This window comes from Drosophila albomicans, chromosome X (assembly GCF_009650485.2).
Source record: "Drosophila albomicans strain 15112-1751.03 chromosome X, ASM965048v2, whole genome shotgun sequence".
Classification (NCBI taxonomy): Eukaryota; Metazoa; Arthropoda; class Insecta; order Diptera; family Drosophilidae; genus Drosophila; species Drosophila albomicans.
The window spans coordinates 8,591,065-8,608,855 of NC_047627.2; the positions used below are offsets into that span (position 1 = coordinate 8,591,065).

The 17,791-nt window shown below is 39.3% G+C and overlaps 5 protein-coding genes across 8 annotated transcripts; 4 read left to right on the top strand and 1 right to left on the bottom strand.

Moving 5' to 3' along the window:
- The first annotated feature begins 437 nt into the window (after positions 1-437).
- LOC117567264 (GATOR complex protein NPRL2) lies at positions 438-2,166 on the top strand. The gene is made up of 4 exons (XM_034247128.2): positions 438-456; positions 571-824; positions 885-1,391; positions 1,461-2,166. The coding sequence occupies exons 2-4, from the start codon at positions 663-665 to the stop codon at positions 2,013-2,015; spliced, it is 1,224 nt and encodes a 407-aa protein (XP_034103019.1). The 5' UTR covers positions 438-456; positions 571-662; the 3' UTR covers positions 2,016-2,166.
- A 134-nt stretch (positions 2,167-2,300) lies between these two features.
- LOC117567240 (anoctamin-8) lies at positions 2,301-6,135 on the top strand. 3 transcript variants are annotated; one of them, XM_034247090.2, is made up of 8 exons: positions 2,302-2,393; positions 3,122-3,261; positions 3,376-3,482; positions 4,076-4,346; positions 4,409-4,621; positions 4,690-5,660; positions 5,727-5,894; positions 5,955-6,135. In XM_034247090.2, the coding sequence occupies exons 1-8, from the start codon at positions 2,354-2,356 to the stop codon at positions 5,983-5,985; spliced, it is 1,941 nt and encodes a 646-aa protein (XP_034102981.1). In that variant the 5' UTR covers positions 2,302-2,353; the 3' UTR covers positions 5,986-6,135. The 3 variants fall into 3 exon arrangements, with proteins under 3 accessions (XP_034103005.1, XP_034102981.1, XP_034102989.1); XM_034247098.2 differs by lacking the exon at positions 2,302-2,393 and adding an exon at positions 2,441-2,998; XM_034247114.2 differs by lacking the exon at positions 5,955-6,135 and having other exon boundaries at positions 2,301-2,393; positions 5,727-5,898.
- Positions 6,136-6,399: 264 nt separating this feature from the next.
- Positions 6,400-7,305, bottom strand: LOC117567282 (protein singles bar). 2 transcript variants are annotated; one of them, XM_052008662.1, is made up of 3 exons: positions 6,923-7,305; positions 6,725-6,865; positions 6,400-6,640 (listed from the first exon to the last, which is right to left on the bottom strand). In XM_052008662.1, exons 1-3 carry the CDS (start codon positions 7,241-7,243, stop codon positions 6,527-6,529), a joined length of 576 nt encoding a protein of 191 aa, XP_051864622.1. In that variant the 5' UTR covers positions 7,244-7,305; the 3' UTR covers positions 6,400-6,526. The 2 variants fall into 2 exon arrangements, with proteins under 2 accessions (XP_051864622.1, XP_034103043.1); XM_034247152.2 differs by having other exon boundaries at positions 6,400-6,659.
- Positions 7,306-8,967: 1,662 nt separating this feature from the next.
- Positions 8,968-9,354, top strand: LOC117567860 (uncharacterized). Its single transcript, XM_034248125.1, has one exon. It carries the CDS (start codon positions 8,968-8,970, stop codon positions 9,352-9,354), a length of 387 nt encoding a protein of 128 aa, XP_034104016.1.
- Positions 9,355-11,405: 2,051 nt separating this feature from the next.
- On the top strand, positions 11,406-17,707 carry LOC117567297 (uncharacterized). Its single transcript, XM_034247187.2, has 4 exons — positions 11,406-11,578; positions 16,460-16,563; positions 17,007-17,136; positions 17,202-17,707. The coding sequence occupies exons 2-4, from the start codon at positions 16,494-16,496 to the stop codon at positions 17,395-17,397; spliced, it is 396 nt and encodes a 131-aa protein (XP_034103078.1). The 5' UTR covers positions 11,406-11,578; positions 16,460-16,493; the 3' UTR covers positions 17,398-17,707.
- Positions 17,708-17,791: the final 84 nt, after the last annotated feature.

Sequence of the window (17,791 nt, forward strand, 5' to 3'; positions counted from 1 at the left end):
CCAGACGAAATTTCTAAAATATACGGTTTAACGACGATAGTATATACCAAAATATGACACCGAATTTATTAATTCCAAACTGGGCACACTATCAGAGATTTCTGTATTTCAAAAAGTATATTTTACGACACTTGCAAAATATTCTTATTAAACCATTTAGCACTTGGGTTTAGTGTGACCACTTTGAGCAAAGATTGAGTAAAAAATATTCAAATTTATCAGTTGCTCCAATACAAACATGGAACTAGTTCCGTGTAAAGTAAAGATCAGTTCCAAAGCAAATTCAAAATTTGACGTTTCAAACGTTTCAAATAAGATCACTAAAACAACAATATGAGACGTCATTAGAAATACCATAAAGCAATTTAAAGCGAATAAAGTACGCTTGCTAAGCACAATGTCAGTAAACCACCAAAAAGTGTTCTCTGTGCACTAGGTAAACAATCACTGGAAAAGGTAAAAATTGTGACGTGGTGCGCAGAGAGAGAAAGAGCAACAGCGAGAGAGCGCATTTGCCCTTGTGCATAACCTTTTGTAGTACATGAATATTGAATGGTAACCATATTGCAGCCAATTGTGGAGTAGCTCTGCTTGAAAGAGATGCACAAGAAGATGCCAAGGTGATAGTAGGTATCAACTGATAACAGATAATTGATAACGGCATGCACTCGCACGCAAATGAAGGTGCCACCGGGCACGGACATGGTCACGGACACGGACATGGACACAGTCACACTGGACACGGCGGGAGCACTGAGGGCAAGATTCGCTGCATCTTTCTCAGCGAATTTCATGCCACAGCTGGCTGTAAGATCAGCTGTCAGGTATGATTCACTTCTTTCTACATCATTTATGATTGATGCTGATTGATTGAACACTCGCAGGTGCCGGATAACTACATATCGAAGGAAGTGTTCGATGCCATCAATGTGTACATCATACCCAAGCAGCATCTGCAACGTTGCATTCTTACTGTCAATGCGATGGATGTGAAGATCGTTGGATATCCAGTTGGCATCCAAGATCAGCAAAAATATGCACGCAACGCGTTCCTCTTCAATCTGTGCTTCGTGTGCGATTCGCGGGCACGCTCTGTGCAATATGAGCCGGTGGTAAAGAAGCTATCAGAATACCTCATCATGATGGAGGAGGAGTCGTGTTTTCTATCCCGCGAGGATGACAAAGTGCGACTGCAGAATATTTTTCAGACGGTGTTGCGGGATCTGAATGAGCGCAAAGTCGCTACGATTGTGGAGGGCGACAACACCATATATTTGAAGATTGTCATGCATAAACCGGATCCGCCATCGGTCAAGGATCACATGGTGCCGTTGTTGTTGGCTAATTTAAGGGATACGCCGCTTGAAAACTGGGATTTGACCACGCAGCAAGTAAGAAAGAGAGAGAGATATAGAATGCACCTAACATATCGATATCGATAACACACTCACTTTACACAGATTTTACCGTATATCAATGGGATCAATCATGTGGCGCGCATTGCTGCTGAGGCGGATGTGGAAACGGATCTGGTCAAGTCGTGCATCCAGAATTTAGTCTACTATGGCGTTGTGCAGCTGCTGCCCATTCTGAAGTATAGCAATGTGTACATGACGCAAAACCTCAAGCACCTCATCCAAAGTGCCGCCTTAAGCAACGCGTGCCGCAAATACGTGGCCCTGCAACCGGATAAATTGCTGCCGAGTGTGCAGCGTATCTTTCAGTTCTATGCCTCGATGACGCACGGCGTCACACTGCGTGCCATTTGCCAGCGTTTGTGCCCCCAACATCATAATATCGATGAACGTAAAATGGTCATCTTTGGGCTGCAACACAAGTTCATACGCTGCATACACAAATATCCGGTGTTTACGGGTTCGGTGCCGTCGGGTCGCCAGAAGATGTACACGGGTCTCATTAGTTTCGATGAGATCTGCTGCAAGACTGGCCTCTCGCCGTGCACCATCGAGAAGGATATCGAGAAGGATACAAATGTAACTGTGATTTGGAAGTAGAAGTAACAGAAAAGGTTAACGGCCTCTGTTCACATTTCTTTTAATTTACAAACTACTCTAATAAGAATATATACAATGATTTTTTGTCCGCGTCGTTTACATAAATGTATTAGCTTGTAATTATTATGTTTCCAATCTTTATGCATATATATCATGTTTGTAAATGCTATAGATATCAAATATATTTTCAAATTTGTTAAAAATCAACGCAACAGTTTCCATTGAGCACAACAGCGAGTTAACATAGCAATGTTAACTGCCTAACACAACATGTTAACTGCCCATTCGCGAGGCTAATTACATTGTGCTAGGCTAGCTGGTCATTTAAATCGATAACAATGGAGTTACACGCTGCTACGCAGGCTGCTCCGGGCTATGGCAAGTATTTGTTGTACTTTCCTTGAAACACACGCACACAGTGAATAACAACAATAACAAGAGCAGCAGTCAACAGCTGTTTGCTATGACTTCGGGTTAATGTCGCCAGAACAGATGATTGGTGACTCAACATGCACATACAAACATAGTTACATGCGTGCTCTAACGTAAACACATACATATGTACATGCAGACATGTGTGTGTGTGTTTCACAAGAACAACACCAAAAACAAACCGGCAATAACCAGAGAAATGCTAAAATAGCCGCGATCTCTGGCAGCGACGTCGCCGCCACTGGCCACGTTTTCAAATTTTTGTTTTGGCGTTATTAAACATTCTTGTTGTTGTTGTTATTGCTGGCATTGGGGTAAACTTAATAATTATACAGCCACCCATACTATTACACACTTGCTCTCAGGCATATGTTGTGTTCACATGCACAGCCATACTTACATACATATATGTGTGTATACGTATGTGTGTGTGTAGGAAAGTAGACACACTTATTCGACGCTATGGCAAAATTCTGTCATTGTTATTCGCATTTGCAGCAGCAAAGCAGACAGCGACGACGATTCATAAATAATGTCTGAAGATGCCAAGAGTGAGTACATAACTAACACATACACATACATTTATGGATCATATATAATACAAACACATACATATATGTATCTAAAATGTTCTTCTCGGCGATTCTCTGATTCCGTTTCTGATTCTTGTCCAGGTCCACGCACCAGAAACATTATTGAAAATCAACTTTTTCGCCGTCAGCGAAGCTTAAAGCTTGAGGCACTGCAGCGACAGCGATCCCAATATGGCACCATCGACGACGCCGATGACGATGAAGCGGATACGCTCGACAAGGTTAGTTTAGTGCCTCTAAAAGATGCACCCCATGCAAGGGCAATGCCAAATATCTGTACTTCTATAATATATGTATGTCTACAGTTATGTACATGATTCAAATACTAATTACAGACGTACATAGTCATCATATTTACGGAGAAGGCTAAGCTGCGCCATTGTCAGGATGTGGAGAAGATCATACAGGAGTTTGGCATACAAACGACGCTGGATTTCGTCAGGTAATGAACAACTCGACTTCCAGATACTTGATTTATTCATTAGCAAAACGTTTCTGCTGTAGCAAACTAGTTTCTTCCTTTTTACGTCCCATAGCCTTGGAACTCCATAATTTATAAACTCAAATTTAAATTATGATAATCCCTCCAATAATTACATCTTTCAGCAATTACAGTTTTGTCTTTCAATATAGATGGCAATTTATCGGATAAATTCGGAAAATTATAGATATTCGATATTTTAGACTTTTTGATACTTCAGCCGAATCAATCATTATATACATATGTATATGTATATAATTTCAATTTTAGATTATTATTTTTATTATCTTCTCCCAAAAGATCGTTTTAAAATCATTTTTTACTTGTGGCCGAATTTCTGCATCAAACTTTATGGGATACGAAATTTTAGATATTTTAAGACTTTTTGAAACTTTAACCGATTTATTCTTTATTTATAATTAAAATTTTAGATTAATTGTATTATGATGTTCTCCTAATTGATCGTGTTAAAATCGTTATTTATATCTGCAACTATCTTTGTACCACAATTATATATGCATATTGGTATTAATTGATTACTTTGACGATTGCAGCAAAACCGAAAAGTATTTGTATCTATCAGCCACGCTGGATACACTGCTCCGCCTGGCTGATGCCGCCGAGCTGGAGAAGATGACGACCACGGGCAGCATACAAAAGTTCAATCACGGATGCGTCGCTGACTTTCTGCTGCCGGGCATGACAAAGGCAGAGATTCTGCACTATTGCGAGACGCCCGTGCTGATCAAAGATGTGGTAGAGCCGCCCATCAGATCCTACATACAGAAGGGCTACATCGAGGACATGTTTCCACTGCACGATATTGTAAGCGATATTATATAAATTTATATATCTGTGTCTATTATATCTACATCTCACTTTGATAGCTGTATCTGGAACGCTTCAATCTGAATCTCAAACGCACCAAGCTACCCATTGAAGAGATCCGCAACTATTTTGGCTCTGGCATCGGTCTCTACTTTGGCTTCATTGAGTTCTACACCAAAGCGCTGGTGTTCCCAGCCATCTTTGGTATACTCCAATGTCTGCTGGATCTCAATCTGTCGCTGGTCTGCAGCTTCTATGTGGTCTGGACCACAGTGAGTTGTTGAAACACTTTTCTATAATTGTTGTAATGAGTATTCTAATGGTTTCCCCTACTTTGTAGATCTTTTTGGAGCTGTGGAAACGCAAGTGCGCTGGATACTCGTATCGCTGGGGCACCATCGAGATGAGCAGCTTGGACAAGCCGCGTGCCGCTTACACAGGACAATTGAAGCCAGATCCCATCACGGGCAAGATGACACTGCATTATCCCATGCGCTACACGTACCTGCAAATGTATTGCATTTCGTATCCGGTTGTCTTGGGCTGCGTTGTTGCCGCCGCCTGGTTTGCTCTCTATCAGTTCCAGATCGAGGCCGAAGTTCTGGCCGATTTTGGTGCCGATTCGTGGCTGTTGTATGTGCCGGTCATTGTGCAATCGGTGCTGATAGCGATATTCTCGTGGGCCTACGAGAAGCTTGCCACATTCCTCACCAATCTGGAGAATCATCGCACACGCTCGCAGTATGAACGGCATCGGGTCAATAAGCTGATGCTCTTCGAGATTGTCAACAATTTCTTTTCGCAATTCTATATCGCGTTTGTGCTGCAGGATCTCAAGCAGCTCAAGTATCAGCTGATGATGCAGTTGCTCATCTTTCAATTGCTCTGCATTGCCCAGGAGATTGGCATTCCCCTGATGGCAGTGCTGCGACAGAAGTACGCCAAGTATCGCCATCAGGAAGTCGATCCGGAGAAGTTGCGCACCATCACGAATAAGCCACGCTACGAGCAATCGTTCTATGAGTCCGGTCTCGATGCCTATCATTCCACATACGAGGACTACTTGCAGGTGTGCATCCAGTTTGGCTATGTGGTGCTCTTTGCCGCTGTGGCGCCATTCGCGGCGATCGGTGCACTGATCAACAATGTGTTTGCCGTTCATATCGATATGTTTAAGCTCTGCAACATATTTAAGCGACCCTTTGCGCGTAGAGCGAAGAACATCGGTGCCTGGCAGCTGGCCTTCGAGTTGCTCTCGGTCATGTCGTTGTTGAGCAACTGTGGCCTCCTCTTCCTGCAGCCCAATGTCAAGTGAGCGAACCGTTTGCTTGTTTAGGTTTTTTATTTCCTTGTTTATTTCTTTGTTTGTGTTTTTAGACAATTCTTTTCACACTGGTTGCCTTCCATACCGGATCTGTCGTTTGTCATCTTCGAGCATCTGCTGCTGGGTCTCAAATTCCTAATACACAAGGTGATCCATGAGAGACCGCGCTGGGTGCGCATCGGACTCCTCAAAGCGGACTTTGAGACTAGCCAGGCTCTCAAGTGAGTTTTAACTACACCATTGTTTGATTTTGTTTGATTCGTGATCTTCCTTTTCCGTAGGAAATTCAAAGCTGCCAAGAAAATGTCATAGATAATTCGAACAGGAGTAGCAAGAGACGATTGAAGCATCCAGAGGAGCGCAGTCCAACCAGTCCATTTATATAATTATTTATTTATCTTATACTTTAAATGCTTTTATTGTAAATCTCACACTAATGGTGCCTTAAATATGTACATGTAATTATTTTGCTTTTTTATTATGATTATTACACATTTTTACCGTGCCTAGCGTTGCTTAAATACAAAAACTACTTACAATACAATAATGTTGATTATTCTAACATCAATTTACAATCGTTAGTTACTCTTTAAGAACACATTTCCTTTCAGTCTCTCTCTCTTTTCAATAAATCAGTCTGTCTCATTTCAATAAGTGTTAGGCATTTCCAATTGTATTACTTCTATTTTGATATTTTCATTTCCAAATCTATGTTAGCGAAATACCGTTTACTGTACTGTACTCATAAATGCTGCTTATCGAGTGAGAACTGTACTTTCGACTGGAAACAAAGCAACTGCAATTTGTGCTTTGTTCGAAAATATCTTTTGTTTCAATAATAAAATGTTGTCCACTACTTACACTGTAGAATAAATGAATCCGTTATATATGTATTTCTTAAATCCGACCTAGCGACCTCCCCTGAAATGTTTAAAGGCCAGAAACGCGTCGATGGCATGCAGAAAGCCTGCAAAAAAGCCCATGTACTATCAGAGAAATACATAGATTAATATTATGGTATGAACAAAGGACAAATTCAAGGCTCACTCACGTAGGCGGCTGTCATGGCTGGATACGCCCAGAAGCCGGGACGTATCAGAAACTGCGGATGCAGCCAGACAATGCAGGCGAATCCCATGTAGCTGGCGGAGCTGAAGTACATGAAACAGGCCAGTGCATTGAAGAGCGTCTCCTAGGAAATGTCAAACAATTAAAACCACAAATCGATAACAATTCAAAGTTTACCTACAAAGAGCGACTGTCGTATGAGGGAATAGGATTTATCCGAGAAACAATAGCAGAGTAACAATATGCCGGTTGTGGTGAAACAGTGTCCAGAAGTGGCCAGAAAACTGGTCAACGCCTGTCCAATGTTGTTTGCATATGGAACACCAAATTCTATTAGCAATCCCTCGATCAACGTCGCCACACCCAGTTGCATTAGCTTCAGCAGTCCGCCGCGGGAGAAAACAAAACCAAAGTTGATGCACGTAAAGACGCGGCAGCAACACACTTTGATGCCCAATGGTTGACTCATGTTGCGCGTTCCAAAGTTTGGCATGTTCCTCATCGTTTGCCTCTTGTTTATTGACTAAGAGCAGCGGCAAAGACTGCCTAGCTGCCTGCTGCATGCAACATCTGTGGCATCTGCGGATGCAACACGTCTATTAATAGATTATAGAGGATCACCCCAAGCGGCTTCATCTGCGCACAGTGATTCTTCGTAGAATAGAAGTTGAAATCAGGGACCACAATTAATCGTTGGTTAGTTATTTTGAAACAAACATATATTTGGAATGGAATGCCGAGGTCATTATTTTAATAAATGCTTTTAATGTTAAACCCCGTTTTATTGTTATAAACGAGGAAATACATATTTTTACAATCGAGTTTTATTTTTGGATTTAATACTTCACGCGCAGCAATTCAATATTTTAAATGGATTGCATTTATCTCACTTGGTTTGAATATTGCATAATAATTAGCATAATAAATTCACAAATGTGTAAATTAAATTCAGTTTCATTTTTCGATTTCTTCCCAAATTCAATTCGATATTTTACGTGGAAAAAGGTGTAAATAATGATTTGCCAACAAATTCATTTTACTTATAATTAATATTAAAGAAGTTACGTTATATACTAGATTTAAATATAGTCGAGTACGCAATTTTACAAAAATAATGTTTTCAATGTTTATCAAATGCATTTAAATACTTCTCTGAATGGCTAAAAACGCCTGAAAACTAAAAAACGGGTCTTGCTTGCTTTGGCTGACAATCTGGTATATTTTACAATCTATGGTATATTTTGATTGAAGTACTATAGCATTATACCAAATATAGCCTTTTTATATATTAGTATTTTTGCAGTATATTGATTTGGAATATTTGAAAATTAATACCACTATTTTTACTTGTTTTAATTTTTAATTTCTTGAGAATTGAATTTAGCTTAATTAAGTTTGACCTAATAAATATTTTCAATTAAATTTTGTATTAAAATCTTATGAGAATTTAATTTACTTAAAACAAGTGAGAAAGCTACAGTCGAGAGTACTCGACTGTGAGATACCCGCTACCCATTTTGAATAAAAGAAATATATTTTGTGGTATTTTTCTCAAAATATACCAAATATACTGAAAAAATACTAAAAATATACCAAATGGTATGTTTGGTATATCGATATAGTACCGCATTCAAAATATACCATAGACACAATATACCAGACTGTCGGCCAAAGCAACTAAGAGCCCTAGTAAGTAGACGTGTTTGCCCATACAAAAGTATTTCTTTAATAACTTCGATTTGCGGGGGCGGAAGTGGGCGTGGCAAAATTTTGAAACAAACTTGATCTGCGTGCAAACATAACAAATTATAGCTCTATCTCTTATAGTCTCTGAGATCCAGTGTTTCATACGGACAGATACACAGACGGACAGACGGACATGGCTATATCGTCTCGGCTGTTAACGCTGATCAAGAATATATATACTTTATAGGATCGGAGATGCCTCCTTCTACCTGTTACATACATTTCCTGCCGACACAAAGTTATAATACCTTCTACCCTATGGGTAGCGGGTATAAAAATATAACATCTTGCCCCACTGTGCGTGACTAGCGATTCTTTAACACTTGCCCTACAGAACATTACCCCAAACAGAAGCCTCTGCTTCAATGCTCAGACTCTTGACAATGGGAATCAGTTGAAAACTAATAACATTTCCTTATAACATTTTCGTTTTGTTTCGTTTCGTTTCGATCTCTTCCAAATTGATACAAATTCTGTGACATGTGCATGCCGTATTTGGGCAAATTGTTTGGCGGCGGCGATCGCAGGCGCAACAATGCAATTGCCACGCCTCGGGGCAGTTTGGCTCCAACGCCGCAGCAATCAAATGCCTCAATTCAGACGACAAACATCAACAACAACAACAACAACACGACTATGGCTGTGGTCAAGAAAGATTCTGTGGCACCAATGGATATCGCTGTGGCTGACAATGTCCACGGCAGCATGAGAAGCAACCTAAGTCCAGTTCAGGCTGCAGGTCCAGCTCCAAGTGCTGCCACATCTGATGCTGTGGATAGTGAGGCAAGACCCTCATCGTGGTTGGAATACTTCGGATACAATAGGAAGAAAAAGGGTGACGTTAATCCACCCAACGCATCCAATTAATTGCAATGTAATGAGCTCCAAAATTCAGATTTCGATGATCGAAATATTATGCTGATAACTTTTGGGATCAACATTGATTTAAGTACCGAATCACTTGCATCTGCCGGCATTATAGAATAGCTTTCGAATTTTAATTTCTAGGCGAATAAAATTATGACTGAATAATCAATAGTAAATTATTTCTAAATTTGTAAGTAATTAATGAGATTTACTTAAATAAGTTAAGTTGTAACTTTTCCTGGATTAATTTCAAATCACTATTGTGCATTTTTTTATAATTTTATCTCTGTTAATGAGCTTCAATTTAACTGAAATTAGCAAGTGGAAATCTTCCCTATAATGTAAACTGCATAAATTAACCAAGTGATCCATTTTACTCAGCTTCCCGCTAATGAAAAATGCTAGCATACTTTTCGGGATTGTGGCGGAAGTTTGTGGAGCATGAAAGTTGCATCATTTTTAGCTACATATAACAACTAGGCTGGCGATTACTTATCGCAGACACGGTAGTTGCAATGACTTTGTTGTCGTTTTGCAATTGACGATTTTGGAAAATTACCGACAACATTTCGCCGCCGCCTCCGCCTCCTCCTCCTCCTCCCACAGGAAGCGACTCATCAATTTCTTCACACACACACACATACAAATACATAAAGTATAAAAAATAAAATACTCAGATGTACTGTGTATGTAATCGCTCGCATTTCAATAACGGCACTTAAGCTTCACTTTACAGTTGGTGGAGCTTTCGCGATCGTGCGGAGAGGAAGCGAGACAGCTAGCGACGGAGTCGGATTAAATACACTAACAACAAAGCGACTGTCAAAGCGCTGCCCGTCGGCATCGGAACGATTAGTGTAATTTATCAGCCGCAACGGCAATTTGAATTTTTTGTAGGTGTGGACAATCACACACAAACAGGGGGAGGAGAGTGTTACTGTGTGTCGGTGTCTGTCTGTCTCTCTGTCTGTCTATCTGTCGTGGGCGGCAAGCTTTTTGACAATAAAATTAACTTGGCTGTTATCAAAATCAATTATTATTGTTGTCGTTGGCCGCTAGTGCAACACAAAATCCAAACAGGCTGTTGACGTCAACGCAGGCAGCTAAGCGAAACGGCTGAGCAAAAAAAAAAGAAAAAAAAAACAAACAAAAACGCATTCGCTTCAGAATGTTGTAACAATTGAAACCGTTGCATTTCCATATGTGCATGCATATTTATTTATTTAACATCAGCAACACAAATTCACGATATATTAGTGTTGCTGATGCGCCAAGCAGCTGGCGCTGGCAATTTGCCAATTCAGTCACGATTTTTGCACGTGCCACGTGACGTCACGACTAGCGGCGCATGCGCAGCTGTTTGTTTGCTGCTATGCGGAACCAAAGCACATTTATCGTTATCGATAGCGATAGCAGCGGCGCAGCCACACTGCGCACAAGTCCTGCTCCAACGATAATTCTTAAGGTCACACTGCGCACAAATTGGGTCGAATAGGGAAACGAAATTCGAATGAATGAATTAAATTAGCCATGCTAAAATAGTAAGAGCATTTTTAATTAATTAGCAAGCAATTAAAACACACCTTGATTGAGGCTGTCTGAGCGAGAAATAAGCAGGCAAATAGTAATGGCATAATTAGCATTCGAGCACACATTTCGTCACGAAAGTGTAAACAATAAACTTAAATAGTTTGTTTTTAGCAGAACCGAAAAAAATATGATTAATTAAGCTAAATATTTGCAGCATTTCTTTTTGTTTCTTGAAGGAGGTGAGGGGTAAGGGGGTTTATCGCTGTTTCTCTTTTGTTGTAATGACGCCAAATAAACAAATACAGACGTATTTAAACATTCCCACATCTGCATATACGAATGTCGACGATACATATTCGTTTTCTACTCTTTAGTTATTTATAAACAAAACAAACATACATATACATATGTATGTATACATATATGCTATATCGCATTTATCCGAATTTTCTGTGTTTATTCTACGGCCTCCCATTTGGGGCCGGTGCCTTTTGCCTTTCGAGCGCGGCGGCAATTTTCAGTGTTCGGATGAGGCCAAAAACGAGACAAATTCGCGACAGATTCGCCAAGTGTTGTTTTTACATTTTCATTGTATTTTCCAATTCAATATATTTTGCAAATTGCTTGCGCCATTAATATTCACAACAATCCGAGTGCAGTGGCTCACATGAAAATAACGATCTTGTCGTGTCGAGTATGTGGCAAATTTTCTATATAAAAAGCATTTGCAATTTCAACATATAGAACGAACAATTAGAAAACTCAAAGCAAAAAACAAAAATGCAAATCTATATTACTATCTGATATCGTTGTAATTCCCTTAGAAACCAGATTTTATTTAAGTGCTCTACTTTTACGACTATCAACGAAAGGGAAACATTTTCTAGTGGGAATATTCAGATCACTTTATAATAGTGATGAATTTAAATTCACATCTCTCGACATCTAATAAGTGTATATGACAGATGGTATATAATCGTATGTACAGAACCGGCGTATCTGGCACAACAACAGATCTGTCTATATGCCGAGTGCGCGTACTACGCATTTGCGTACATTTTGGATACGATCTAAGCGCACATGCGCTAAAGTCAAATAAAATAAAAGACTCGTCTTGGACGTCATAGACCAAATATATGTATATGCAAGTACAAATATTATTTTAATGGGTTCAACTATAGTACACTGAGAAAGTTCCATTTATATTCTTCTACGATTCCAACAAAGAAATTAATGTGTATGTGTAACGGAAAACTTCTCTCCGAGATAATAACATAAATTATAATTTATAAAATGAATGAAAATGAAATTATTTTCATCGATGACTCTCCATATATTCCGTTCATTGAACAATAGTGCATTTCAAGTTGTGTTTACATTTGGAAAATTATGTAATTAACTTGAAGAATTCTACCATATGGCAAATAGCCTGTTGTTTATTTACATTTGTTATTTTCTTTTATTTTGTTTTTTTTTTGTTGTTGAAAATTCACTTTCTAACTCGTGTTCTATGCAAACATTGAATGGCAAGTAATAATACTGGTACTCGTAGATTGTCAAGTGTAATTTTAATTGCTTTTATTTTGAAATGAAAACTGTAAACATTTCTTGTTTATCTATAAGTGCCTGAGACGTCAGACACAGATACATATTGTCTACACTATATAGACAAATACAGATACTTTTGAAGAAAAACAACCAAGACTAACATGAATTTTAGTTGTAACAGCAGAAAAAGACAAATATTTTTATGAGAAACCTGTTAAAGGTCGAGTGATATACATAGAACAACTAATAAAGACAACGATAAATTATCACTCACTTATACGAATATTTGTTGTTCCGTAAAATAGAAATTTAATGGAATTCGAAAAGAAATAAAGCATTCGAGTGTTTCCACATAATTTATTTATTAATCGCAAATTTGCAATAAGAATGAAATTAGTGTGAAATGTTTGTTGAGGATGCAGCTGCAAACATGGTTTAGTCCCCAGTTCGGTTGCAAATGATTCATGCCAATGGCACTTTTGTCTGGGAAAACTGGCAAAAAGAACCCAGTTGAGGGGCGCTATGAAAAACAACTGTTGAACACAGTGAGGGCGAGGCATTGAGATACGACAACAAAGCAAGTAAACAGTTAAAAAGAAAAAAAAAAAAGATGGCTAGCTGGAATCTCGGTTCTTACTTTATGCTTCTTCGTTCCGGGTTCGCATTGTTCGGAAATCGAAAATCGACAAAAGTACAACGATGATGATGATGATGATGATATCTCGGGCGTATGAGTAATGTGTGAGTGGCGGCAGTGGCAGTGGCAATGTGGCAAGAGAGCTACTTGTTGTCTTTGCCTTGACATTGAAGCTGGGCATCGCTTTCCAGCCAGAGATTGCCACCCATCATAATTAAACTCGAATCGAAAATCGAGTGTTGCGAAACGCAATCGATATCGCAAAAGTGTAACTAAATTTCGAATTAATAGCCCAAAAGCCGAGAGCTGCTCAACTTGACTGCGCACAGCAAAGCAAAGCACAACACAGCACAGCAAGACTGCCTCCAATTGCGATGCCATATACGATTCTCCGATTCCCTCGCATTCGATTACTGTTGTTGTTGTTGCTGCCGTCTCTTCTGAGCTGCAACGTCGACGTCTACAACAGCGTCGCCGTTGCTGTTGCCGTCGTCGACGTCGTGTTCGCTTTTGGCGCAATCGAAAGTTACGTTTTGGCTTTACGTAGACCGCATTAGTAGTACGCTGAGTGTCGCCGACGTCAGTTCACAGTTTCCAATTCAAAAAACAGAAAACAAAAATATAAAAGATCAAAGCCCAAGCTCAAGTCAAGAGATCTATTACTCAAAATTGGCAACACAAACAAACACACACACATTTTTGGCGGAAAACTTGTGCTTGTGAGTAGCAAAAATCAATCAGAGTTTGTGTCAGTTGGTCAATTGGTCAAGTGTTTGTTCAAGCATCGCTCGGCTCAGCTTAGAACCGCGAAACTGGATCAAACTATTGTGCAACTCAGGAAGTAAAGAATTGCCAAATTGCGACCACAAAATGTGAATATGCCAAGCATCATACCCTGTAATGATCTGTGTCCATGAAATTTCGAAAAAAAACACAATCTGAAAATAACATTCACAAAAACTGCTTAGCAAAATTCTAAATTCAAAATTCTATCTTCAAAATTTGTGCTCGTAAATTCATTTCATGAATTGTGCGCAGTTTCTTTGTTTCGCGTTATTTATGTGTTTCTTTCTTTTATGATTACTTAATGCGAAAGTCGTAGAATGTCTTCAAAATTTATATTAAGTACAGAAAATGTAACTTCCGATTTGTGTGCGAATAAAATGTTTTATTAATATAATATGACTAGCAAAATTTCTTATCTCCATATACTCCAAATAGTACTCATCATTGGCTATCAATAAACTATTTTTAACAAAATTCCCATTTTAGATTAGAAGAAATCTTTTAAATCAAAAAAAGAGCAATACTGATAAAAAAAAAGAAATATTTTATATTTGTTTGAAGTTGTCTCGATGATGTTGCACAAGTTGATATTATTGCTTTTTCTATGGCCTATCTATAATTATATCATATTTCTAACAGTTAATCTACTCTTAGAGAGCTTTGATTTGTGTTACATTTGAATGGGCGCGTATCATTTGTATTGCAAATCGCACAAATCGAAGGCATGTGACTATATATGGTATATATATAGTATTTTATCTTCTATATAGTATGTTAACTATGTGCAATGCAATGCTTCCACTTCCACTTCCAGTTTTCACTTGCCACCTCGCACTTCGTTTTCAGTTATTTATAACTATTAATTTGTGCAATTAACTTGCAAATCGCACAAACCACAACTAAAATTAAATAAATTAAACTTTAACGATAAATAATAATTTCATATAGTACTACTTTATATAACAAACAAAAAAATATCATCATGATAAGTGCTCAGAACTCGTGTTCGCATTTCTCCATCAAATTTCGCCCGCCAGGCGAACGAGATGTCATAATCCCCTCTCTCTATATAGAGAGACGTGCCCCAACCATCCCGAGCAGTTCGCTAGACCGAAACGAAACGAAGCGAATCCCATTCCCATTCCCATTTCGATAGCCTGTCCCATTCTCCATTCTCCCCATTCCCTCTGATTAGCTGGCGATCATCATGTTCTATGTAGATTCGTCGCATGAGTTTCCCTCATATCACGATAGTGTGGCATGTGTGTGTTTGTGTTTAAAGTTTATAATATAGCATTTCGATAGTTATTTTATTTAAATGCGAATCATGCAAATACCATAAAACACTCTACACAGATCAACAAAACAGAGCGCGTGTCGCTTTAACCAAAAACTCTGTTAATAATTCTGTTCATGAACTGGTAAAGTTCTCTTCTGGGTTCCGCATCCCCCAGCTACAGTAAAATCCCCGTAAGCAGGACAGCCTGACAATCAAATAAATCAATTCTGTTCACAAATTTATGTTGCTTTAACAAGTCGTTTTTTTTTTTTTTGCTGACTAAAGGAGTTTGAGTTGTGTTGTTACTAAGTCATGTATTTTATATATAGGTTGCGTAGTCGCTTTTTATGATTTATCACTGTGATCTAAATCAAATTTCTCCACGTGGAAACACACACAACACACCATAGTTGGCAGTTTTTCGTTGACAGACAGTTCAAAAAGCAAAAAAAGCTTTTAAACTTAAATTTGATCTTCATTGAAGAGAGCTGAGCACGTGTTGCGATCTCGTCGCCAAAACTGGTTAAGTGGCTCTTGGGCAATTAATGCACACGTGATATACGATATATATGCTTTTAAATAAATCGAAATTCAGTCGAATATTCAGTTTCAAGATTAACATATCGTTCACTGCTTGATTGAGTATTCAATATATATACTTACTATATACATTAATTATAGCAAGAACAAGCTGTCTGTGTAGCAGAGTGTAGATCATCAAGCGAGAGAGAGAGAGAAACAGAGACAGAGACGAGTGTTGTGCTGGACTTTCACAGCATTATTTAATGCGTACGCATACAAGCAATTAACAATTAAATCAAAAATTAATTAAAGCCAAATAAATCAAGTGACAGCCGCTGTTGCCAGCAATAAGCAATAACAACAGCAAATAATTGAACAACAACAAATTAAATGAAATCACAGCAAATCAAATCAGCGAAATGAAACTCGAAATTCATTGTGTCTGAGCTGATAACAGGAGGCGAGTTTAATGCGCTGAGGCAAATCAATTAATTAGCGCAAGCTGCTTAGAGTTTTTCTCTCTCTCGCTTGCTCTTAACATATTACAACAGCAACAGAAAAAGTGACCCACAATGTTGGTGAGGTGGAAGGGCGTCAGTTGCAGCAAGAGATTGGCCAACATTCGGATGAAGTCGAGCGTGGCCGTGGGGCTGGCTTGCTGCAACTCGGCTTCATTTTCAATCAATTTTACATAGATAAACTATTAGAGTTAGCATTATTATAGTATAACAAATTTCAACAAGTATTTCATGGCCTTTGATTCCGATTTTGTTTCGTTTTTCGTTTAACTCTGATTGCAACAGATCAAAGCAACTGCAACGACGACAGCACTTTGCGATGGAGCTGGAGAGTTTTATGCAGGCTTCGGTGTCGCCCAACAGCAAACGCTTTGTTGTCGAGGACTCAAGTAAGTCAACAAGTCTATAGCTTCCGGCATAGAAAGTCTGTGTGGCGGAAGTGCGTTTTTTTTTGTCTCAAGTGTGGGTTGTTGCGTTTCGTTGTTCCTCCCCCCCGTCTGTCAACAGTTGGGGGAAAGGTGGCTGGGCCGGCATACACACAAATTAAAAAAAAAAAAGCCGACCGATTATCAACCAGTTGAAGTTCAACGCCAGTCGACAACTCGTGTGGCCATGAGACACACTTTGACTGCGACGGTGACGGCGACTGCGGCAGCGACGGTGACGACGACGACGACGGCGTCTCCGACAGCGTGTTTGACTAGACTGCGAGTCGAACGCATCATGAGTCAGGCCTTCGGGGCATACGCAAAAAAACAAACTCAAACTGGAGCACACACTAAACACTTTCACATACTACAGTTTCCCCCCTCTCTCTCTCTCTCTCGCGCAGTTACTAAGGTGACCTCCGATGGAGAACCACACGCCATGATGACCATGGTGGCAGGTTTGTCGGGCCTATTAGCAGCCATTATAATACTGGCAGTGCTCGTTTCCATGGTGGCCTGTCGCAAGCACAAAACGTAAGTGAATCCTACTGCACACACTTTTGATTTGCAACTAATGAATGTTGCATCGCCACCCACAGCAAGAAGCAACAACAGCAGCAGGAAAATAACAATAGGATCTTGTCTGGCGCTGTGGCCATGACAAGTGTCGAAGTGTCGCAGCCACAGTTGGCGGGCAATTTGAATGCCGCATTTGCTGAGAGCACACTCAACTTGGGCGACGATGCTAAGGATGCGCAACAACAATCCACAGCGATTATTGTGGAACGCTATTGAAGCAATTGATTAATCGGACAACTGGCAATTGTTGAATTAATAGCGATTTGTGAATGAGGAAAAATGCATGCACGTGATGTTTGTGAACACATGAGACTGACGCTGTGATGGTGGCCACCACCGCCATCGCCACTTAGAAAATTAAGTAAAAAGTATATTCGTTTTTTTTTTGTTACATATATACATATCTATATATCTATGCTACTCGAAAGTAATCATTGTACATAAATTTATATGAGTGAGTGCAGTGTATGTTTTCTCATTTGAGTTGCAGCTGCAAATTAATATTTTCAATATTTTTCACTTACCAGTTATGTTTGTATGTAATTGATGAGTTCACTTCACTTGCTTAGCATTTGCATTTTATAATTGTGCACTTGATATTTCACTTAAC